The sequence below is a fragment of the Amia ocellicauda genome, chromosome 2 (assembly GCF_036373705.1).
Source record: "Amia ocellicauda isolate fAmiCal2 chromosome 2, fAmiCal2.hap1, whole genome shotgun sequence".
Classification (NCBI taxonomy): domain Eukaryota; kingdom Metazoa; phylum Chordata; class Actinopteri; order Amiiformes; family Amiidae; genus Amia; species Amia ocellicauda.
The window spans coordinates 36,047,834-36,073,364 of NC_089851.1; the positions used below are offsets into that span (position 1 = coordinate 36,047,834).

At 37.4% G+C, this 25,531-nt stretch overlaps 1 protein-coding gene across 1 annotated transcript in view; it reads right to left on the reverse strand.

Moving 5' to 3' along the window:
- Positions 1-25,531, reverse strand: part of hecw1b (HECT, C2 and WW domain containing E3 ubiquitin protein ligase 1b) — a 131,304-nt gene that overhangs the window by 90,197 nt on the left and 15,576 nt on the right. Inside the window, exons 2-3 of the mRNA XM_066723374.1 lie at positions 9,534-9,591; positions 531-855 (exon numbers count right to left, since the gene is read on the reverse strand). Coding sequence (XP_066579471.1) covers positions 531-855; positions 9,534-9,560 — 352 coding nt within the window. The 5' untranslated portion in view covers positions 9,561-9,591. The remainder of the gene's footprint in view (positions 1-530; positions 856-9,533; positions 9,592-25,531) is intronic.

Here is a 25,531-nt window from a genome sequence, read left to right on the forward strand (position 1 = left end):
TTCCGCACCAGTTCTACCACCGTGATGCTGAGACGAAGACAGAAATGTCTGACGGCATTAAACTTTAAAAGCACTTTTGAACCTCAGAGCCCAGAGCGATCAGAGGAATGGTGAGTGATTGGGGAGTAACACGATCTATGCATCTAGACCCTCATTCAGGTGTAATTCAGATATCAACTACATTTGTTGTTTTGTGTGTTCTACATGGATGATTGAAAGGAAATGTAATTTCAAGTCTGTTCAGAGAAACCAAGACAGGTCAGACTCGAGCCCCCTGGGTTACTTTATTAGGTGGGACACACACCATCCCTCAGTGCCCAGCTTTTCCTCATAAAAAGCAAACACACTGGGCTGCCATTACACTTCTAGGACAGTTAGCTCAGCAGTGCGTACATTGCATTTGTAAAGAGAGCTCACTTATCTCTTCAGATGCAGAAAGATATGAGTCATCCCTCCTGCAGTCATTCTGTAAAAATATGATTAGTTTCCAAGCTCTTGTCCTGCGTTGCAACTGAGCCACATTTACTTACCTATAAGGTACATTCCAATCCAGTCCCCAGCATCCACTTCCTCCTTGATATCCCAGCATATGACCAAGTCCTGAGACTGCCCGATGGCATAAAACGAGTTGCTGACCATGAGCGTTGAGCGGCTGTCAGAGGTAACCAGGTCTGTGTCGCTGTTGGACCTCGGGATGGTGATGGCTTCATGAGTACCATTGCGAATGTCGACATTGTGGAACTGCTCCGGGTTGTAGCTGTAGCGCATTGGTTCTTTACATCGTCGCCTGTTCTGGGAGCTCCGGGATGGGGAGGCCATCGCTGCCAGGCCTAGAAACCTGTTCTGGTACAAGTTCTGGAACCAAGAAGAAACCAAAAAGTCAAACAAGAAGACGACCACCTACTTCTGATGATCAGCAGCAATGACTTCAATTAGGAGGGAGAGCATCCACACCACCCAAGAAATAAAGAGGGAATAGCAGTAGCATCCAATGATATTACAGGATGAAGTGCTTGCGGTCTCCATGAATAGAACAAAAGAAATACACAGGATAATGTTCTTGGCAAGTTAATATGGTGATGAAGCCAAAGAAATTCATATACTAATTACCATTGTTCCTCTTGATACCAACCTCCTTTATAACGCCTACCTGGCTTACAGACAGTTTTCCTTTGCAATGGATTTGCACCAATGTATAGTTGTCTCTATCTATACCTTTACAATAATAACCCAGCTTACTGCCATCTCAATGTTGCTCCTAGGTTTGGTATTATGAGGGGGGCTTTACTGAACTTCTGACCTTTTTATTTATGTTCATACTTTATTATTTTCTGTGTTTGCTTTCATTCTAAAATCATTGAAATAAACCTAATTTGAGGGGGGCGGAAAGACAGCCTTTAACTTAAAATATTCAGATCAACTTGAGCAAATAACCTTTGTAAAGTTCATCCACGTTCAAAGCAATTTGCTGAAGCATCTGTCGTTCGGCAGGACCTAATTGGCAATTGGATAGGATGGCTGTAAATGAACAAATAAGCACTGCAGAACATTGGTAATACATGCCACTGCTTGTCAGACCCCGCATCTGCCTAAATTAAAACAATTAAACATATTAATACAGGGGAATGAACGTCACTTAAAACGAGCGGTATTGCCCCTGGCCGCCTGTATTCAAAATGATTACACAAAGGCATTAAAAGTACATTTACCACACAGCCACAAGGAAATCCAGCTCTGAAGTGTGTGGTTGATGTAAGGGGTATAAGACATGCTCTTAAATACAAGTTCACTGCACCCACTAAGCAGGTCACTAAGCCCCGGAGAGTTGAGTATTTTTCTGCTCGCAGGAAGACGTATCGGTTGAAACGCATATGCATCAACACATCTGTGACTGTATCGATAAAATGTGTTTTGTTTTCCATTAGAGGTGATTGTGGTTGTGGACTGTAGACAGGAGATGCGGTACTCTTTTTCTTCTAGCCTGTTCAGTGCTTCAAAGCTTGACCACAATCTCCCTCAGCAACAGACACAGTATGTCTTCTGGGATAATTAACCAAAGGGTAGAAATGTATCAAAATATTGTGAGCGGCATAACTACAGAGAGACTGCATCAATTTATGGAACATCTCCAAAATCAGCCTCACTCTGGAGCGACGACACGGAAGTAGTGACCTCAAGGGTGCTAAAGATGTCTCTCTCGTGTCGCAGCACGAAATGTCGTTTTTCAAAACCAACACATTGAAATGTCTTAAATCTCTCAACACTGTAATGAACAACACACTGGATATGAAAACAAATTAGACATATATTCAGATACATGCATGCTAAAATACACACAACAACCTTATAAGACAAGTGATGAGATAGTGATGCTATTTAAAGTTTTATTTAGTGTCTATAAGAGCTTAACGGCCTTTGTAATATAATCAGTTCATTATTTTGACAACAACTCTTGATATGTATTGAAGAACTTGGCTGTGAAATCCAGCGGTCCTGCTAGATATGTGCAACTGAACCTAACATGCTTTCTGTATGCTATAATATTACCTGTATAAACCTGAGGAGACCGTATTGTCAATCCTGGCCTTTCAAAATAAATGAAAGCATGTCCTTTGTTTTAATCCTGAAAAGTTGTCAATATAATTACCACCATGTTTTTGTTATTATTTCAAGAAGCTTTGGAAACGCTTGGGGTGGCATGGCTTGCATTATCCTAAGAGGCTTGTTGGCTCACTCAGTCACATCAGCTTAAGTAACAGTAGCTGGCTGGGGACCCACGGGGAGCCATGCACTGGTGCATTCAATATCTCAGATGGGAAGAAAGTGTGTGGCAATGATTGGTCTTCCAGCTTCAGGTCTAATTCCCAAGAGCAGAGCATCAGCAAAGTCAGCAGCACAGTTCCTACTGGGTTGAACAGCTTGGCATAATCTTCTGGCTTAACAGGGCTCTCACTGATTGTTAATTGTCCACATTCTTCCAAGGGTTCCCTAACAAATATGACCCGAGTCCTTCCAGATACATTGGGGGGACAAAATGAAAAACAGTAAAAACAAATTAGAATTGAACTACTTCGCATTTTCTGTTTGCTCTTTGCTTTTGCAGAAGAACAAATCAAATTCTCTGGGAAAAAATGCTGTCTGCGCTTGACAGAATTTTGCAATAAAGAGTCAGCAGATACGCTCTTTCATGAGAGATATACAGCTCCGGGTGTCATGAAGTGATGAAGGCACTCGCTCTCAGACAGTTACTGCCAGCACAGGTGCCCGACTGTCCCAATGTCTCTATGGGATGTGCAAAGCACGTCCTGCCGCAGGAGATGATTTCTGGAAATGTCCAGTCTGTGTATAAGTTGGCTGCAAAACCCCATTCTAAACAATCACTCATAAACTCGGTCTACAATTTTTAGTCCTCACTGACTTCACAAAGCTACTTGCAGCATCGCAAAAGGACAATCGCATAGCACCTACAATTTGAACTTTTGTCTGCTTTGATCCTGATCTGGTTTGGATCAATTTGAAATTGAAAAATAATAAAGTCAAGTTAAACATAAAGGTAAATATCTTTGTTTCACTTAGTACTCAACCTACTGTTTATAATTGTTATTTTAGATTTGACAAAGAGGGACAAAGCGTGTTTAGTCACTGTTGATTGGTCTAAATGAATGTATGCCAATGGGCCAAAGGTCAAAGTCCACAAATAACATTAAAGGTGCTTTTATTGACATTGCTATACATCCACCGGGACAGGTTTACAGTTCAGCAATCCAACTGGAAATACAATCAGAAAGTTTCAAAATAACTTTATTGCACATACTATTTTACTTTAAAATTGCTGTTTTTCACTTTCACATTCTCAATGTAATGTCAGTGTTAAGACATTATATTACATGGATTATATTTATGTAGTATAATTTAAAGAATATCGAAGAGTGTGGGAAAGTCATTCTTAAGGCATAAAATAAATGTTTCCGCCACATAAAGTTACAAGCGGTGATTCACCAGTACAAACGTGGACAGTTTGGTAATTATTTTCACTTTCTCACTAGCTGAATGCTGATCCAAGGGTTTTATGTATTTAAAAAAAGTGTGGAGTGAATCTGAATTCCTGTTATGTAATCCCCTCCAAATCTTCAACACTTTATTGAATATGATGACAGTATTTTCATCGCAAGCTGCAAAATAACATTTTTTTTTCTTTACACCAAAGCCTTATGTCTTTTCAACACTCTGAGTAGGTGCACAACAGATTCAAGAATTCACCAGGGATTGTGAATGTGCAACTCATAGAATGAAAACAAGAAAAAAACAAGTTGTTTGTATAGGACATATGCCCTGGGCACACGCCTACATTTGTGTGCTGTATAATATATCCACAGAATTTTAAATTATACAGTTGTGCCTTATTTAAATGAGCTGCGAAGAGACACAGATTATTTAAATGTGGTACAACACCAAGCACAACACAGAGCATATGCAAGGACAGCTGGATGTGGAAGCCTGGCCTCGTGCCTCAGGCATGGTCTGACACTAAGGCTAGAAGCCTATACTTGTACAGAGTGTAAACTGTAGACGGAGCAATCTGCTATGTTTTGGGTGATCGCTTTTTATATGGCAGGCTTTATAAATCTGCATATTTTTACATTATTTGTATGTGTATCGACTAATTCAGACAGCTGCCTTAGGGATTAACTATGCATGATTTGGTGCATGACTGGACGTAGTGCATTGAAAATGTATTGTACTTATGCATGGCATGCACTCTGGTAACCAAAGCCTCGAATCACTGGATTACATGCAAGGGTCTGCTAGCTTTGAGGATAGCGTTCTTTAAAGTATCAATATGGGAAAAGGTTTTCTCACACATAGCCAATATAAATGTGCTGTATTAAGATGTCTCAGGTTGGACACCTGTCTCTAAATCTTGTTACTAGAAAACAAAACTGTTATCTAACTATCAGTCTGCTGGTATCTATCTATCAATCAATCTATCTGTATAACTATCCACCTCCCCTTTCTTCAAATGAGAGATTTTTTTCAGCACACCAGCAGAATAATGTTGCACATTACCTCAAATGTGTTAACACACAATAAGTCACTAATGACAACTTTTGGTTCAAACATTCTCCTATGTTTTGTGAAGTGCACGTAAAACACTCAATAACTTGGTACAGATATCATGCAGAGTTCTCACAATCAAGAAAGTGACGAGATGTTTTACTCTAATATGTATGTGAAAATACTACGGGGAAACAAAATCTATGGAATGCATTTCAAGCAAGCAAAAATACTGGGACATTTGAAATGACATAAAAAGACAAAACAAACATAATATTAATATTAACTAAAATGCTAAACCTCCTCAATAACTCTTAAAAAAATAAGGTGTAGTTTCCAAGAAGTGTAATTATTAATACGTGTGCATTTCAGTGAGATTCAGTCAGTTTTCTTTATTTTGTGTTATAAAATGTGTCAGTGCAAAGTGGACTATATTATAAACTATATTATCCTGAAAACAGAAAACTGCATTCACATATGCTGTTATGCATATTTATTTGTACTAAATGACATGTAGTTGTATTAATGATTTATGGTCCGCAGTAGTGTGCGATTTCAGTATTTATATGTATTTTGTAGCTGGATTTAAAGCCACAATAGATGGCAAGGGAAGATCTCATCCCCAGTGGATTTATTGTTTATATTACTGTTTCTATGGTGACTTCCATACTATGGAACACCATACTAATACTGTGTTTGACCCCCTTTCGCCTTCAGAACTGCCTTAATTCTATGTGGCATTGATTCAACAAGGTGCTGAAAGCATTCTTTAGAAATGTTGGCCCATATTGATAGGATAGCATCTTGCAGTTGATGGAGATTTTTGGGATGCACATCCAGGGCACGAAGCTCCCGTTCCACCACATCCCAAAGATGCTCTATTGGGTTGAGATCTGGTGACTGTGGGGGCCAGTTTAGTACAGTGAACTCATTGTCATGTTCAAGAAACCAATTTGAAATGATTCGACCTTTGTGACATGGTGCATTATCCTGCTGGAAGTAGCCATCAGAGGATGGGTACATGGTGGTCATAAAGGGATGGACATGGTCAGAAACAATGCTCAGGTAGGCCGTGGCATTTAAACGATGCCCAATTGGCACTAAGGGGCCTAAAGTGTGCCAAGAAAACATCCCCCACACCATTACACCACCACCACCAGCCTGCACAGTGGTAACAAGGCATGATGGATCCATGTTCTCATTCTGTTTACGCCAAATTCTGACTCTACCATCTGAATGTCTCAACAGAAATCGAGACTCATCAGACCAGGCAACATTTTTCCAGTCTTCAACTGTCCCATTTTGGTGAGCTTGTGCAAATTGCAGCCTCTTTTTCCTATTTGTAGTGGAGATGAGTGGTACCCGGTGGGGTCTTCTGCTGTTGTAGCCCATCCGCCTCAAGGTTGTACATGTTGTGGCTTCACAATTGCTTTGCTGCATACCTCGGTTGTAACGAGTGCTTATTTCAGTCAAAGTTGCTCTTCTATCAGCTTGAATCAGTCGGCCCATTCTCCTCTGACCTCTAGCATCAACAAGGCATTGTGTGGCACCAACAACCATGCCACGCTCAAAATTGCTTAAATCACCTTTCTTTCCCATTCAGACATTCAGTTTGGAGTTCAGGAGATTGTCTTGACCAGGACCAGACCCCTAAATGCATTGAAGCAACTGCCATGTGATTGGTTGGTTAGATAATTGCATTAATGAGAAATTGAACAGGTGTTCCTAATAATCCTTTAGGTGAGTGTATATCCCTAAAGACAACAGACTGAAAGGCTTTCAGGTGAAAACCTAAATCACTGTATGTCAGGGAAATGATTTTCAACATAGAGCTCTGAAGAATAAAATCCATCAATTTTTAAGAAAAGCGATTGGATCATGTTACACAGATAAGAATGTGTCTATGCATCTTACTGTGTACTCTCGGTATGCCACTTTAATATCTAGTTTTGTTCAATTTGCTCATTACACTGGGGGAGTTCCTAATTAATTTACTCACAAGTGTAAATTCACACCCATAGTGTAACCTAAAAGGAGAGATGTAACTTGTGGATGAACGGTAAGTAAATTGCATTGAAGAGAAATATGTGAGCTTTCAAATTGTGCCTGTTGTTGTTTTTGATGTTGCAGGTATGAAAACAACATAGTGACGTTGATGCAGAATTGAGTGTCAGTTACTCGCAGTAACTCAATTTCCTTTTTCACTGTGATGGTTTAAGCATCCTAATTCTGAATCCTTCTGTTTTCTAAATCCTGTGTTACACAAGCCTCTTTACTGCTTCCACAACATTTTGTAGGTGATAAAACAAGAGTAAATCCCTTTCTAAAGAAAGAAAAGCTTTATTCGGGGTTGATAAAACGTTACCTGGAACAAAATGCAATGTCTTTCTAATGCTCTTAATAACGGTACCTATAGTTAACAGAAGAACTTCAAGTAACTTTACAGTTCAATATACAGGCACGTTATCTGCTGTAGATTTGATTTTATTATTTTAAGAGCTCTTTGTACAGTAGTTTTGGTGTTCAACTTTAATATATTGTTAAAGATAGTACTACTGTAGTAACAGTACCTGGATACAGTTGAAAATTGTTTGTTACATTATTTTTTTGTACAATGTGTCTGAATAAGACTATAGACTAGTGTATAGTAGCTAGTAGGGTGTTACATAGCGATCGACTGTAATTGCATAAAAAATACAAATGTAAAATTGTACAGTATATAAAAAAAGGTATGATTTGGGACATATATCAGTTTTATTAGTATTATATTTTCTTGTGCAGCCCCCCATCCCATGCAACCTCCGGAAATTGGCCCTGCATCACTAGAACTTTGGGAATCCGTGGTTTAGATGAATATTGTTCAACTATACATATTAAACAGTAATATATGTTCATTGAGCCCAAAGAAAACTCTGACAGTTGTTGAGGTATTTACAAGAGTCTGAGTTTCCTATTTGCACACTAAATATAACCTAATATGTCCCAGCTTTTCTGTTAGAATAGACTGTCAAATTATGTGCTGTTTTTCAGTTGAGGGACTTTTGGATACACAAGGAAATTGTGTAACATTCATTAACTAGGCATGCATTATAATTTGCTGAATGACACAGCGGGCTGAGAAGTTTAATGCATTGACATTCGGCATTTCACAAGGAAACATATCTATCATGTTATCACTGGCTCAGTTCCAAAGGCTTGTGTAGCATTCCACAGAAACTGGAAATCTCCACAGATGTTGAGCGTATTCCTGCTATTCCCAGTAAGAGATAACCAGTATGAAGAAGTCCCTACATACTGTAAGCAGTGAATCAATTAGATGACCACTGCAGTCATTCGTGAGGACCTTGTAACGGACACTGGGGATTTTGCTTTACCACAGGATATTGGCAGCATTTATATGTTGTCTATTGTTCAAGTCCACTTGTAGACAGAGTACCTCACAAGATGTTGAGAATAGTGTTCTGTCAATGCCAGCTAGACCATGGTTCAGTGGAGCTGTGTTATCTTCACTGTGAAGTCATGGTCTGGTCTGAAACAAAGCTTTTGATATGTGTATTGAGAGCTTATGGTAATATACATCTGCACAAACTTATAAACACCCCGCAAAAATATATTAATATATATAAGTATGAGGGATGCCATATAGTGTAGTGGTCAAAGCCTTTACCAGGAGTGCATGTTATGCCAGTACAGCTGAGAAGGAGCAAATTTGGCCTGGGGTTCCCAGAGGGAGGCTCACAATGGACCAAACACAGCGAACAAAGACAGGGTGAAAGCCATCTAATGGACAACTTGACCATCAGTAGTTGAGCAACTACCATGGCTTCTTGGGATCCTGCAGGTCCGGGGTGTCAAGCTTTTCTGCCTACAGCAAATCCCCAGATTGATGTGAAAGGTGGCAGTTGGCATTTTGGGCTTATAGTGCAAATAACAGTGGTGGGCTTAGACAGCAAGCGGGTCAGAATGCATGGGCTTTGTCTCTTTCCTCTGGAGGGAAATTGGCTCAGTTTGCTGATTTCAAACTGAAGGGGAATAAAATGGGGAAAATAATTGGACAATGTGTGTGTGTGTGTGTGTGTGTGTGTGTGTGTGTGTGTGTGTGTGTGTGTGAGATAGAAAGAGAGAAAGAGAGAGAGAGAGAGAGAGAGAGAGAGAGAGAGAGAGAGAGAGAGAGAGCACTTCCTTACTTTTTGGACATCCTTTAGTGTTTTTTGTTTTTTATAATGTGTGTAGTTCAGTTCAATACACGGTACAAAAGGTTAACTGGAAACAAGCCCAAAATGAATGACAATGAACAGAGTATGCAGAGCAAGCAGACTTCTGAAAGCACTGTGAGAAGGGTAAAGATTGCACAAAAGTCACGTAAAAAAAGGCAAGTCTGGACCGATATCATTCATTCCATTCCATGAATGACTATGACTCTCTAATGGAATGAGATGGGTGATTTATCTTGGAGAATTCAGAAGAAGGACACTGACCTTAACACTACACAGGTGCAGCAGCATAATGACCCGCCAATTGAAAGCACATCAATTCCTGAGGAAGAGTTAATGAAATTACTCCAACAGATCTTAGAGAGAGTGTTCACAATGTTACTTAAAACAATGTAACTAGTCCTACAGCTTTGTGTGGGACATCAAATGCATCTTCAATGTTAAAAATGTAATAGATTACAGATTGTTGATACATAATCCCATTAAGGCTATTGTGTGCTATATATATATATATATATATATATATACACACACATACACACACACACACACACACACACACACACACACACACACACACACATTTAATTTTAAAGTTCAAACTACTATGCAGACAACAACAAGTGCTGTTTAAACTGTTTTGGTATTACATGCATTATTAAATTAAACTCTTGTCAGTGTAATGTTATTGTAACATTTTCTTTGCATGTATTGTTATACAGAGAGACAATATATATAAGACACCCAATAACAGGAAACCACTATATTTACATCATTCAATGTACAATTGTTTGCACAAAAGATAAGACCCTGGAAAGGAATGTTAGACCATAGAAACACAGATTTTGTCACTCACACTAATTACGAGGAAAAGACACATATAAAGTGAAAGGTAGAAACAAATGCATGTCCCAAAGGCAAAGGGGGAGGAAGAAAATAATGTCTGCATTGCTCATGGCACACTTATAAAAGTATTAATTTACCAAACACAGTCCAAAGCTGAAGCTAAAGTAAAAAAGTTTGAATTCAAATAAGGCATATATTGTATTTCAATATATTGGTTGGAGCTAGCTGAGCTAAGATAATATTAAATGTAACCCAAGAAGAGTAATGAGCTACAGTCTTAAAATAGTATATTTGTCATTATGTGGGCACAAGTTTTGTTGTTGTTGTTATTCTGTAGCAATTTAAAACCTTAATGAAAGTGAGGCAAAGAGATGGGAATACCCACAGATCATTATCCCTACTCCACTTATTGCTTTCTGTACATATTAGTTAACTTTAATTAAGTGGCATATGAGACTCAAAGCTAATCAGGTTTAACATCTTATGCATGCTAAAGAACAGCTTGTTTTCAATCTGACACTTCAGGTTCAAGTCTATGAAATTACAAATTCCCCAAGAATGCTTTATGTATGGAAATTGTGATTTGCATGATTACAATTCTAACATGAAAGGACATAACATTAATAATTTACAATACTAAAAACATCTTAAATACCAATGCTTAACACATTATAAGGGGTGAGGATAACCATTTTTCTATGTATGTATGTATGAATGTATATATATATATATATATATATATATATATATATATATATATACACCAATCAGCCATAACATTATGACCACCTGCCTAATATTGTGTAGGTCCCCCTTTTGCTGCCAAAACAGCCCTGACCCATTGTGGCATGGACTCCACTAGACCTCTGAAGGTGTGCTGTGGTATCTGGCACCAAGACGTTAGCAGCAGATCCTTTAAGTCCTGTAAGTTGCGAGGTGGGGACTCCATGGATCGGACTTGTTTGTCCAGCACATCCCACAGATGCTCGATTGGATTGAGATCTGGGGAATTTGGAGGCCAAGTCAACACCTTGAACTTGTGATTCATCAGACCAGGCCACCTTCTTCCATTGCTCCGTGGTCCAGTTCTGATGCTCACGTGCCCATTGTAGGCACTTTCGGACTTTGAGGATAAAATGTTCACTTGCTGCCTAATATATCCCACCCACTGACAGGTGCCATGATAAGGAGATTATCAGTGTTATTCACTTCACCTGTCAGTGGTCATAATGTTATGGCTGATCGGTGTATGTATTAACCTTCGAAATGCCTTTCAAAGCTCTCTTTATACAAATATTAAATTGCTTTCACAATGAAACAATACATTCATTTGGAGCATACTGAAAGGAAACATAGCATAGCAGTTTCCCCATGGTTTGGCTTATACCACGCATTTGACATGGTTTTCCATTAATCAAATCATTATTTACTATGGCTTCTGCTAGCCTGCATTTTAATGTGGTTTTACAATTTTATATAACAGTTATATTTTATAAAGTACTATCTAAACATATAGAACTTGAAAATACTGCTAATATTGAGAATGTTGGTAGATTCAATTGCCAAGTTTTAACAGGAGCTGCACTCTAAACACATCCAGTAGTTTTTTTTGGGGGGGAGGTTGAGGGTACTAATGCAGCAAAACAAAATCACCAAGAACCACCAACAAAATCTAAATACGTCAATAACAAACATTCTTATATGAAATGTGAAAATATATGTACAATACCTTTAACAAAGAAAGAATAATAGATTGCCAAACTGAGGCAAATATAAGTGCTTCAATAAACGCAAAGACATTACATACGTGTGCTGTGTCTAAATTGGGGTTAAAATGTACATACAGCTGGCTGCTGCGTTACTGATATAATGTTATTGTGATATTGTGTATTTATAATATGACTCACTATTCACTCATTTATTGTTAATGGAAAGACGCACATCTCACATACCTGACAATTCAAACAGACACTTTCCAATGAATACTAGTCAACCACTATTGAAACTAATCTAGAAAAGACATTTTGACATGTACACCTACTGCATATATCTCTGGCCTTAATATGTAAGTAAACATGGAAGCACACAATGATACTAGGCTTGTAAAACTAATCTCCACTACAAAAAAATACTTGGATCTCTCAGATTAAGATTATTTTGATTTTCACCTCACTAATTAAACTCTGAACTTTGAATATATAGCCAACTGTAAATGAAAAGCATCAAAACCAGATGTATGCAGAGACTACGACATGAACAAATTGGCTTATTTTTAAGGAAGTGCATCACCGCAGTACTGTCGTTTGTTTTACCAGCAAACAAACTCAATCTGTTTGTATTAGGCCTCTAAAGATTACTCCAGATAAAACGTTGATAAGTGAGCTGTCAAATGGCAGACTTATATCTCACACCTGTCCAAAGCTTTTCTCACACAACAATGGTGCGGTACTGAGCAGGACTGGCATACGGTGTCCTACGCATTCACCAAGTTATATGGAGCAGTGTTACAGCCTTGTGCAAGGATAATAACATGACATCCATGTTAGAATGTCATACATACAATGTGCACACTATGGTAACACTAGTTTCATATGTAATTATTAATTTATTGTGCAGATACTCTGGTCTAAATACATTTGCAGCTGGGTTTGTATTGGACCACTACACCCTACCACCGAAACCTAGGTAGTGTAAAATTCGAATTATGATACTGTGGGTAGTAACATTGTGTTTATTCTAAATGATTGATTATAAGATAAATAATAATAATACATTACAATAAAACATGATCCAAAACCTGGGCACTACTTTGACATTAATTTTTTTCTTCCTCTCTAATACAACCCTATAAAAGTATAGTCCACATTTCCAAAAAGAAATTAGTAAACATTTTTCCTTCAGTCTCTAATACAATCTAATAACCTAAAAACAGACCTTCAAAATAGCTTAAACGATCAGCCGTACAGGATTGTTTTCCATTCTCTAGCTTTGCCAAAGAAACCTTGAAAGCATTTATAAAATGTTTTATTTATGAATGCTTCTAAAGTTAATCATGTTCATTTAATTTAAACTGACAAAGCTTATGTAACGTTCCATCTTCAAAAGGGCCGCTAAAAGCAAGCAGCCTCTGAGAAAATATATTGTTTGCAAGATGTGCCTAATGTGTTTCTGAACATTTTGTGGTTCATTGGGGCCAACAGGACAAATTACCACAAGATTACTTGAAGGCAGGACAAACAGCATCTACTTTTGTTAATATTGCATGTCTACAAATTCAAACTGCCCTTCATCCTGGACAGTTCTTTCTGTCCACCTACATGAAATATTGTACATTATCTGAAATCTGAATTATTAAGGCTAAACGTAATAGTTCAGATGCTACACTTTTGCCTAGACTAAAGCAACGCCATGAAAATAAATAATTTACAAGTGCATAAAATCAACTATATTGAGAGTTCTAAGACTCCTTCCAAGGGGGCGTTTTGCCAAGATACATTTACATTCGATTACGCATATTTCTGACTGAGGAATGCTCAATGGGCTGAATTTAAAATAATAATAATAATAATAATAATAATAATACAGGAGTGTTTATTGTTTCTTTTACACAGATTGTTTGTTTGATTACATCAGATTGTTCTCCCATCGTATTTTACATTAGTCAGTAAAGTTTATTTTTGTGCCTCGCATTGAATAATCAAAAAGCAACTATTTTCCATTTTAGTCTGTGATGGAACAGTAGTGTTGATTGTATTACATAAGCTGTATATTAAAGGTTTTCATTACATGTGACAACACCGCTAGCTCAAGGGCAGTGTGATCAGGCCTAAATCCATAGGCTGCCGAAGAGACCCATGTGTTAATCAAAGAGAAACTTCTAAGAAGCAATCCAATCACTCAAAAAGCTATTATAAAAGCCACAACCCTGTAGAGGAAAAGCCACTGTTCTCAGGGCAGCTGTATAATTGTCTGGCATTAGGCAGAATAACAATTTTAGCCAATTTATTTATTTTTGACAATACAAAGGCTATTTGAACAAAATGAAATAACAGATTAATGAACAGATTTTTTAAATAATAAACTAGTTAAAAATGCTATGAGCAATCTTTAATAATGTAACTTTCTGCATACTTTATCACAATGCAATAGGCAGGTTTCAAATGTGAAATACTTTTTTGGTCAAATAAATGAGGGTAGGCAGCCAGACCAGAAGATTATCATTAATGGGAAGTAAGTGTTTCTGATCAGAGGTGTAATTAATAATTATGACAACTGTATTATTCAACAGGGATGCTTGCCTCAGTGAGGCTGAGCATACAATGTATCTATCAGTTCTGTTGAGAAACGTAGGCCCCTAAAGTGTACATCACAACCTGGGAACATTATTATGTACCTTCAGACACTTTCAGACTGTGGAAGCCCATAGTAAGAACATAGTTAACAGTTAACTGTCCTAGAATAGATTCAGTATTCAGTATCATAAGATTGCAACTGTATTTGTAACAGTGTGACATCATGTGTGATAGAAAGGGTGAAATACTCCCTCTTTCAACACCCCAAGTGTGTGATAACATATTGTGCTGACATCACTACTATGGCCTCGACCAAAAATGTGTCCCTACCTGTGAACTGAATTACAAACCTGTACCCTATCACATCAGTATTAAAAGCAGTACAAAGTGGCATCTGATGATACTTTAAATTAATTATAATTTGCGATGCATGGGTAGATCAAAGCTGTGATTTGGTCTTAGCCTTCACAAAGGAGGTGCACACACTCGATCGTATGTTGCATTTTACTGCAATCTCACAATCACCAGGGAACGTCAAGGCTAACCTCAGTAGGCTGAACAAATGCAGCAGAAACTTCATAATCACCAGCCGGGATAAGATTGGGAGATATAAAAAAGTAAATAAAAGTAATCAGATGCTGGAGAGGATTCAGAGATGTTCACAGTTAATTAACTATATTCAGTCCTGGAGGTGCTCCCATGAATCAGACTGGTTGAACGTACAGCTAACAATGGCAGTTCGAGCCAAGCTGTTTTGTAAGCTTTGATGTGGCTTCTTACTTGGGTCGTAAACATGAGCGGGCATCCATCAAGAGAGGAAAAAATCAAGAATCCTTTCTTTTTTTACGACTGTGCAGGGTTCAGTGAAGCTGCACACCAACCGTTTCAATTTCCCGGCGCGCAACAGAACACAAGGCTTTGTACTGAACACATTCGGCCTGTTGTTTAACATTCAAGTCAGAGGTCTCTGGCTGTTACTGCAGCAGAGTTGTAGCGAGACTTGTGAAACCATACAGTTGAAATCATCTTGCAACTATTTCTGTGCTTTCCGAGTGGCCCAGTGCAACTAATTGGCTGGAAAGTCATGAATATCATAAAACAGGAAATAAACCAGATTAACCATGCTCAGATTTTCCTTTGCTCTTTTGATCAGTCTACTTTTTTGGTGAGTGGTGTATTCCATCACCAGCAGGAATTATAGATTTATAGATTTAATTGGATTAGAAACGATAAAACAATCAAGCATCTATTGCAGCCACCACACTGCCTCCCATGAACATAATCAAAGAAAATGCTTTCTTCCGTTTTGTACCCAGCCAGACCACCAGCTCACATGTTGCAAAAGGCTCGGAGAAGCACATCTCATTGGAATTAGACACACTTTGGTACTGAGTGCCTTTCCCTTCGGAAAGAAAATGCATCTCTCAGGCAGTGCACACATAAAACGAAAGGAGATGTCAGCAGTTATCTCTGGCGAGAGCTGCCAAGGAAAGAGGATAGATACCACTTTGTTTCAAATAGGGGACTGGATGGGGACCACAGTGCACTGAATTGATGTGGCAGGATGAACATTACTTTGGGGTTTATGTAACAGCCTGAAACAATGGCAATTGCATTTCCAAACTTAACACTTAACACTGCAAGGCAATGAAATATAACCTGCATTGTACTATCCTGTAGATAAAAGATTTGAATCATATTTTAAAAAATGAAAATGTAATACCATCAACCCTGATTCAATTACAATCACCCTTTCACTGACCAGAATTAGCATTGACACTATACAGGTATACTTTTCTATACAATAAGCTTCAGCTATGGGAACAGAAAAAATGGTACATGTGTTTAAGTCCTTTACCATTTTTTATTTTTTGTTAAATGAACAGCATCACTAGTCTGTAAGTTTATCTCTCAGTCAAGCCCGCAACTAATTAATCAGAGTAAAAGTAGGAAAAGCAGATTTCCAATATGTTTTAGTATTTCAGGGATGAGGACATGAGATTTCAGAGTATATATATATATATATATATATATATATATATATATATTATATACATTTGCATCATTTTCTGTCTTTTAAAAGGATGAACCATATTCCACAGGGCTTGGTTTTAATGATTTAATCAGAGGGAGTATTTATAGCTCTGATCATTTTGATTCACTGGACCTGTGTATGTGGGAATTCATGATGACTGTAGGGAGGATTCGGCAGGGGAAAAGCCCTGAAACTGCCAGCTGTTTTTTATTTTTTTATTTTAGACATGAAGCACATAGCACATAGAGTAGCACTGGAGTTTGCTCTAAGCCTTCATTACATAAAACAGGGATCCAATAATCAATTCCCCAAAGGAAGCCATATTCCACAAGATGAAACATACAGTAAGGTACATAAATATTTGGACAGTGACACAATTGTCATCATATTGGCTCTGTACGCCACCACAATGGATTTGAAAGGAAACAATCAAGATGTGCCTTAAGTGTAGACTTTCAGCAAGTGAAATGCTGCTCAATTGGATTCAGGTCAGGTGATTGACTTGGCCATTGCAGAACATTCCACAAATCTTGGGTTGCTTTCACAGTACGCTTCGGGTCATTGAACATCTGCAGTGTGAAGTGTCGTCCAATGAGTTGTGAAGCATTTGGCTGAATCAGAGCAGATAATATAGCCCTAAACACTTCTGAATTTATCCTGCTGCTTTTGTCAGCAGTCACATCATCAGTAAATACAAGAGAACCAGTTCCCTTGTCAGCCATGCACGCCCATGCCATAACATGCATCACAGATGAGGTGGTATGCTTCGGATCATGAGCAGTTCCTTCCCTTCTCCATACTCTTCTCTTCCCATCATTCTGGTACAAGTTGATCTTTTCTCATCTGTCCATAGGATGTTGTTCCAGAACTGTACAGGGTTCTTTACATGTTTTTTGGCAAACTAATCTGGTCTTCCTGTTTCCTGTGTACATCTTGTGGTAAACCCTGGTGAAGTCTTCTCTTGATTGTTGACTTTGACACAGATACGCCTACCTCCTGGAGGGTGTTCTCGATCTGGCCAATTGTTGTGAAGGGGTTTTTCTTCACCAGGGAGATAATTCTTCTGTCATCCACCACAGTTGTTTTCCATGGTCTCCCCGGCCTTTTGCTGTTCCTGAGATCACCAGAGCATTCTTTCTTTTTAAGAATGTACCAAATAGTTGATTTGGCCACACCTAACGTTTTTGCTATCTCTCTGATTGGTTTGTAAGGCAAAACGCCCCAAGAACAAGCAGGAACTATAGACAGCTGCAGTGCAGGCCTGGCAGAGCATCACCAGGGAAGAAACCCAGCATCTGCTGATGTCTATGGGTTCCAGACTTCAGGCAGTAATTGACTGCTAAGGATTTGCAACCAAGTATTGAAACACAATTTAATTCACGATTATGTTAGCCTGTTCAAATACTTTTGAGCCTCTAATATTGTGGGGACCACATATAAAAATGGGTGTAATTCCTACATCCAATGTGGATGTAACTACCCTCAAATTAAAGATGAAAGTCTACACTGCACATCTTGATTGCTTCCTTTCAAATCCATTGTGGTGGCGTACAGAGCCAAAAAGATGACAATTGTGTAAACAGACTTATAGCCAGAGCTAATGAACTTCAGACTGTCCTAAAATTCCCTTATCTTACCACAAATATTTCAGGAAATTTAGGCCCATTCTTCTGCTATCAAAAGTATACATGTTTTTTTGTTATACTTATATTTGGATAAATTGTTATATTCTTATATCCAGCAAGGTCTACCAGATGAATGGCTACCATTTCATACGCATACAAACTTTAAAATGCATTTAGGGCAATATGTACTACCCTGGAAAAGTGAATGGTTCTATTATTCCTAGCTAAAAACACTGCTGCACTCAGTAAGTAGAACAAACAAATTAACAAAGTTGCATATCTGGCTTTCGATGCACAATATCTCCAGAAAGGATAAGGATTAATTTTTGCACATCTGTCATTTGTATTATAATTCGCTAACTCCTTCCTCAGGGAAAAGGGGAGAACTCATAATTTGTTCAGTATATAATACATTTCACAGTAGGTTAACAAATCTGATGATTTTCTTTATAAACAATGTGTTCCCTGTTCCTCAGGTACTGAAGACAAATAACTGATAGCTACACTCAATTAATTGTACGACATAATGTTGCTTGTCACTGATTTTTTTTTAAAGACAATTACACAAGGTTTCTGAGAAAATCAGGCTTAATGGCTTTGCATTGACTGTGTTTCTGTTTCCTTTCTTCAAAAGTCAGGGGTGTCCAGATAAAATCGTACTTCGCTCCTGCTATAAGATATATTGTGAATAATAATCTTAAGCAATACAAATGCATCACATTACTGTATGGAACAATGAATCCTTTCTGTAAGCTTTTTTCCATGTTGAAATTGCTTTTAAAGACCTGCAGTTATGTTATTGGACTATAAAGTGTAGTGAAGCAGTGCTTGCTGGGATGAGTGTCATTGTTCAACAGAAATCATATCAATAATTGTGTCCAGTAATAGAAACTCATCATTATTTCTTCCTCCATTTCTGTGTAATCTAAACGGTTCTCCATTATTGTTTCTGTGAAATATCAGTTTCCTCGCTTCACACATCACAGGCGACTCAGAGTCTTATCAGTGACACTTCTGGTTTAGTGGCTAATTATCCACACTGCAATAATAACATTATACAGTACACAAGAAACAGAATGCACAGCATGTAAATTCAATTTACAGCAGATAAATGAACGACCCCTTTCGGAGTGTGAACGAGCTTTGAGGAAATATCCTTCCCTACATTCAGGTAGCTTACAGAGGCTTGTTTTCACTTTTCACTTTAGTGGTATGAATACAGTTTTTCTTATAGCAAGCTTTAGAAAAATGTGGCAAGTGAACTAGTTCACGCTAAACATCTGACACAAAACCTAAAAAAATCACTTTGGCTGCAAAAAATACAATGAAATAAAAATACATCATCAGTCAATTCAATATTTAAGAGCTGCACACAACAATGTGGAAAAGACCATGATATTTTAATTTGTTCAGCTCATCTCTTCAGTGCATTACACTAATTAGGTGAAATTACTACTGCAACACACTGATCCCACTGGGAGCTGATATTTCACTACCGTAACCCAGATCACAGTCTGAGAAAACGGACCAAAAAAAAAAACCGCCCTAACACGTAAATTGCATTTAAATAGAAAATGTGGCTTATTCTATATGTTCATCATTGTTATATGTCTTAACAATATGATGCAAAAAATCTAAATTGGTTAAGTTTAAAATGCTTACCCGTGGGCACAATCTGATTTTATTATATATTTTTTCAAATTAGTTTTTTAATTAATTTGGCAACTAATTCATGATTTAAAATGTAGGTAATCTAATTCCCACTTGTTAAAAAAGGCAAATGGGATTAGGATGCACTTTAAAGCAATAGATATTAATACACCAGTGAATAGCCTCTACAATTATGCACAAACCCCCTCTCACCCGCCCACCCCCCACCTCTCAGCCCTGAAACCCAATAGAGGAATAAAAATAGTTTGAAGGATTTCTCATAAAGTAGCACACTTACTGAAACAATCTGACTAGAAAATGCAGCACATTCAAATATAACATCTTCAGTTTTAGACAAGATTGTACATTCCCTCTGCTGAGCATTAAGTGTGAAAAATGTTTTATGCATTTACTCCATCTCAGTACAGTCCTTTACAAACATCTTGCTTTTTGCATGTTATTAGTCATGAGGACAAAATCAAGCCAAATTTTTAAACGAAGCATGCAAAGCCAAACTGACAGCTCTGCTGTAAAATAATTAAAAGAACAACAACTGCATTACAAAGCAAGCTCCTTTTCTCACATTTTTTCCAAATCGGTTGATTTCTGTCCAAGTACCTTTATTTGGTTGAAACACAAATCTGGCAGCCTACTCTCGAATGAAGCTTCAGCAATTTTCTTTCTCTACTGCTCAGTGTAGATGGTACTGCTAGATGAAGTGTACAGCATAAGGCATCTTTTTAAGATGTATTTGGGACTGAGAAATCTATAATGGAAGCTGAGCACCAATTGAGAAAATAGAAATAAAAAAGCTGCATTTAGATGAGTTGAAGACCTTCGTTTTCATCTACTGTTGTCTCAAGCAGACAGTTACCTGCAGACTCATCTCTTCTTATGCTCCCTCCACACCACTCTGGTCTTTATTTATCGTTTTATTACTGACTGTATTCCCTGCACTTTGTAATGTTTTCAAAATGTTTCTTATAAAAACAAAGTCTCCCAGGGTAAGGAGGTTGTAGACTTGCTATGGGCACTGTGTGTGTGTTTATATATATAGGCTATATATATATTCCCAAAAACAGGAAGTATTTTCGCAATCAACATCAAAGCAGGCCTTTTTGGATTTGTTTTCTCATACCTGAATTCCCAGGGAGTAATTATGATTGCCTTTCACAATGTTTAAATGCCACATGCCAAAGAAGCACATTAACATTTACAATTAGACCCCTAGACAGGGGAGAGGGAGTAGAGATTTACGAATGGCGCAGACACTAAACTGCAATTATTGTTCAGATTCCTTTCAGGAAGTTATAATTATGGCTTTGGTAGTAAGCCAATGAATCCAAATAAAATATTTTTAACTTATGTAGATACAATTTGTTATATAAATATTGATTCATATAATTTTAAATGCTTAACAGTGCCATATGATTAAACATTTTATCTTTCTCCCTGGGGTATATTCTTTAGTTAAGTGTTGAAATATTTAAAACATTAACACACTGAAGATGATCTTAAATGGCACAATGTGACTCAGCAATATGACTTGATGTCTGCCAAGAAATAAATAGTAAATAAAACTCAATATATGGAATATATGCCTTTTTTGTTATATTTTTTGGAGATTTCAAGCTATTGTATTATTAGCTTAATAAATAATTAACAATTTTATAATATCTTAGCAGACACAATATATCACATTATTTTTACATACAATTATCCATTTATACTGTTTTTTTTTTTTTTTTATGTTTTTTACTGGAGCAATCCAGATATAGTTTTATATTGCTAGCCTACAGGCTGTAGTTGTGTACTATCACGAAAGTGTGTCAGGTTCTTCAGATCCATCTTCATTAAATCACTCTTGATGTTCTATTCTATGGTAACAAATGTCAGATTCTAATAGGAAAATTTGACATTTCTGGAAGTAAGTAAAAAATATAAATAATATTAGCCAAAGAAACAATTCCTATAGAATGTTTAGATAAATACAGTATCGGTATTTATATTTGTATCTATCAATTAATATGAAAATTGGAAGATATGTCAGTCAAACAACTCAGCTGATTAAAAACATTCAGTTAGGTCTATTTTTCATCTCCTCAATCATAGAAGAAGTATATCCAATGTGGATATAATCAGCCAGCATAATTTTAGTTCAGTGTCTTTTCAAGGAAATTATTTCAAGGAATCCATCACAAAGCCCTCTACTAAAGTGCTTTTAATAGCAGAACACATCCTTCACAAACAAATACAAGGAACCCAAATGAAATAAGAACATGAGAGCTTTCCCCTCCCATTCACTATGAACAGCTATGTATTTTCCACTCCTACAAATATAGAAATGGCAGGAGAACAAACTGTGGCTAATCAATACAGACAAAGGGGTGGCTGGGCCAAGTAGTAGCAAGACTGTGAGAGTGAATTATACAGCAACATTATTGTTCTCAATTAGATTAGATTCTCAAGGCCAGGAAGTGAGAGGGACTGGGGGATCTCCGGGCAGCTGTGGCTGTAGCTGCTCAAGCAATACTTGCGCTCCCGTGCCTCGTCCAAATCCTGCATTGCTATACAAACATCTACAAGACGATTAAAAATAAAAACATTATAATACATTACCACTCTATAAACAGTTTCACTCAAAAAACATGTAACATGACCACCAGCAATGGTTTCTTGACTCTCTCAATTAAATATCTGAACATATCGTAAGCTTTCTGCAAAAACAGCAGGAGAACTGTACACGTGGCTAAGTTGCATATGAACCATAACCTTTTTTCCTCATTTGCATGAAGTCAGGTGGGCACATTCTCAGGGTTGGAAAGAAAAGTAGGTTATGTGACATAAATCAATTGAAATGTCTGGAGCAGATTTAATACATGGAAACTGCACCAATGACTCTGGAACAATACACAATTATAAAAGGTTTACAACCACCACAGAAGCAACCATTAATCAAGTTTTTTTACTTGCTCTTTTTATGATTCAGTTCACCATAAAACAAAAGCTAGTCAAGATTGCAATACTATTACTTTGTCATTCAGCCTTGTTTATGGGGGGAAGAGAGAGACAAATCTCATCCCAGAGTTGATGTAAGCACACATTCCCCATTGTCTCCCATAAAATAAAACACTACAGAACATTGTGTCAAACCACCAAAAGCTACTCTGAAGAACAAGTTTATGTGCAAAATCAATCAAAGAAATGAGCTAGGCTGTTTTTCCCTGCTAACTGGAAGATGTGCTGTTAAAGCGGTTAAAATGCACCTACTTAATTTTATTGATATCCATAGAAAGGATTTAAATGGACATTTAGAGTGCAGAATGAGCTCAAGAAGACAAATAAGTGGTTGTAAATGTGTAAATGGTTGTAAAAAGCACTTTTGTTGATCTCGTGTTAATTGTTGATATTTTTAAACATAAGTAAAGGTGGCAGATTAATGTTATCCTTAAATGTCATAAGAATCTAAACTCTAAATGGAAAAAGTTGCAGTGCTGCAGACTGGGATGGCCATTCATAAAATCCTATTGACAAACTGTCATTCCCTTGATGAGATACTTTCTCATATGCCTACTATATTACTCTATTACCTTTCTTTTTTTAAACAAGAGCCGTAGATGTTTATAAAGAGAGCATATATATCTTAAAAAAACATGTAAAGTCTTTACAGTGTGATAATATTTCAAATAATAAATATTACTGATAAACATGTAGAAGAAAATGGAAAATGAGGAAGGACAGGGGTTGATAGTTCTGTATTACTGCTTGTTATCCTGCAGCAAATCACTTAATGTGTTCATGTTCTGTCCTTCAGATCTGATCTGACTCTGCGACAGCGGCAGTGGATTCATCGCTCAACCCCTCACTCTCTGTAAATCGTTTTCCCTAAAAGAGTCTGTTAAATGACTTAGCTAGCATTAGCTAACATGTAGCATTTGCATCTCAAAAATATCTGCAACTACATGACTAAGCAAATAATTGGTAGAGTAGTTCTGCTCTGCTCGCTGCAACAAGATCATTATATTTAGTACAGCATCGTCTGCCCGGTATCTTTCTTTTTCTATACAGGACCACAAAACTCAGTCGCTGCTATGTGGTCTAATGTGTTCGCTTGTTGAATCTGCTGTAATGCCCACATATGGTTACTACTAAATACAAATACTGAGTAGGAGTTAAAAAATACATGGAACAATTGTATTAATGTCATGATCCATGATCAAATATTTCACAAAATTTCATTCACATTCATTTTATTTCCATCCTGAAGAACATTTCCTTTGTTTCATTCCTGTCTTCTCTTTTTTGAAATAACAATTACGTTGACAAAAAGGAGCGGGGCGAAAAAATCCATCCATATGAAACAGTATGCACGCACGGAAGAGAAGCATCATTTTGAGGTGGCGTGTCTTGGTTACCGATCCCCAGAAATTGGGTTGTTCTTCCCCTCTGGGTGCTAATTTGCCCTGAACGGTGAGAGTTTCCAGTCGACATCTCCATCGGCAAACATACTGGATGGATCACATTAAATAATCATCCATTTCCCAGTTGTATCTATTTGCATTTGCTCAGACTGAAGGGAGGGTGTAATTTATAGATACATTGTAATAAAACACTGCCTTTGATCTTCAGGTTACAGCTTCCATGAGTGCTGACAGGTCCAGAAGGGAAAGTGCAGAAGCTAACCATTATAATCAACCATTTCAAAGACATACTGTAATATTAGTGTGCAACTGAATGTATTTCTTTCCGAAACAAATTACATTCTTCAGGAATATTTCGAAACCAGAACTTTGGATGGCTTTTTAACAGCATTTAAACAAACAACAAACAAACAAAGGTTTGTCAGATAACAGTGAAACATAAAAGGCTGGACACATCTTGTGGACCAGCACAAACTGTCTTTAATTACTTTCTTAGAATCTCTAAATGTAATCGATTCTATTTTTCTTGAAAGGTTTAGTTGGATATATTTATAAAAATGTCCATGCATTTTACCATTCATGGCCATGTATTCCTTTTCTCGAATTTGCATTAATGCATGTGGGAAATAATGTTCACATTGGTGCTAAATCAAGACACAGAAACTGCCAATCCTGAAAGATTAGTAGATCTCATTTCTAATGCACAACCAAAACTACAGAATCAAAAACTACCAAAATGATGAGATGTTCTAATAAATTCAAATAAAGGCTGCGGACCCCACCAAAAACATGAATCGTGACTGGCTCTGCCTGACCTTTCACTTGTGTATTGTTTGTGTGGCAGGCAATTAGGCAGTACTTTCATAAATCCAGACCAAGATCAGTGCTATTCATATTCATATCCACATCCCTACTACCAGGGGAAATCTCTATTTGAAGTCTTATCACTTATTGAGCTTAAATGAGCTTTCTGTGTTCCTCCAAATTTTAGACCCAATCATTAAACAGCTGGTCCCTCACCCCCTCATGGTGTCTTTGCTAAACTAATACTAATCTCTAAAGCTGTTAGTGCACATACAATGATTAAAGGAGAGCACCCACACTAATTCCAGGTGTGAAAGGAACATCACACTCAGACAGATTAAAGGAACTGAATCATTTGTATTGAGATGATGCAGAGAAACTAACATGACACTCTTTAAATTGCAATCAGGAGATAATGCACCTGCCGTGGGGTAAATCGGGTGCAAATCTCATCGCTTCAGATACTTTAATATCTTTAAAAACAACTCAACTTAGAAAATGTCCACTGAAAGTAGGCATCATTTCACTTGAAGAATTAGGCAATGGCACATTGGCTGGTCCATAATTCATAACAAGTGCATTACCATTG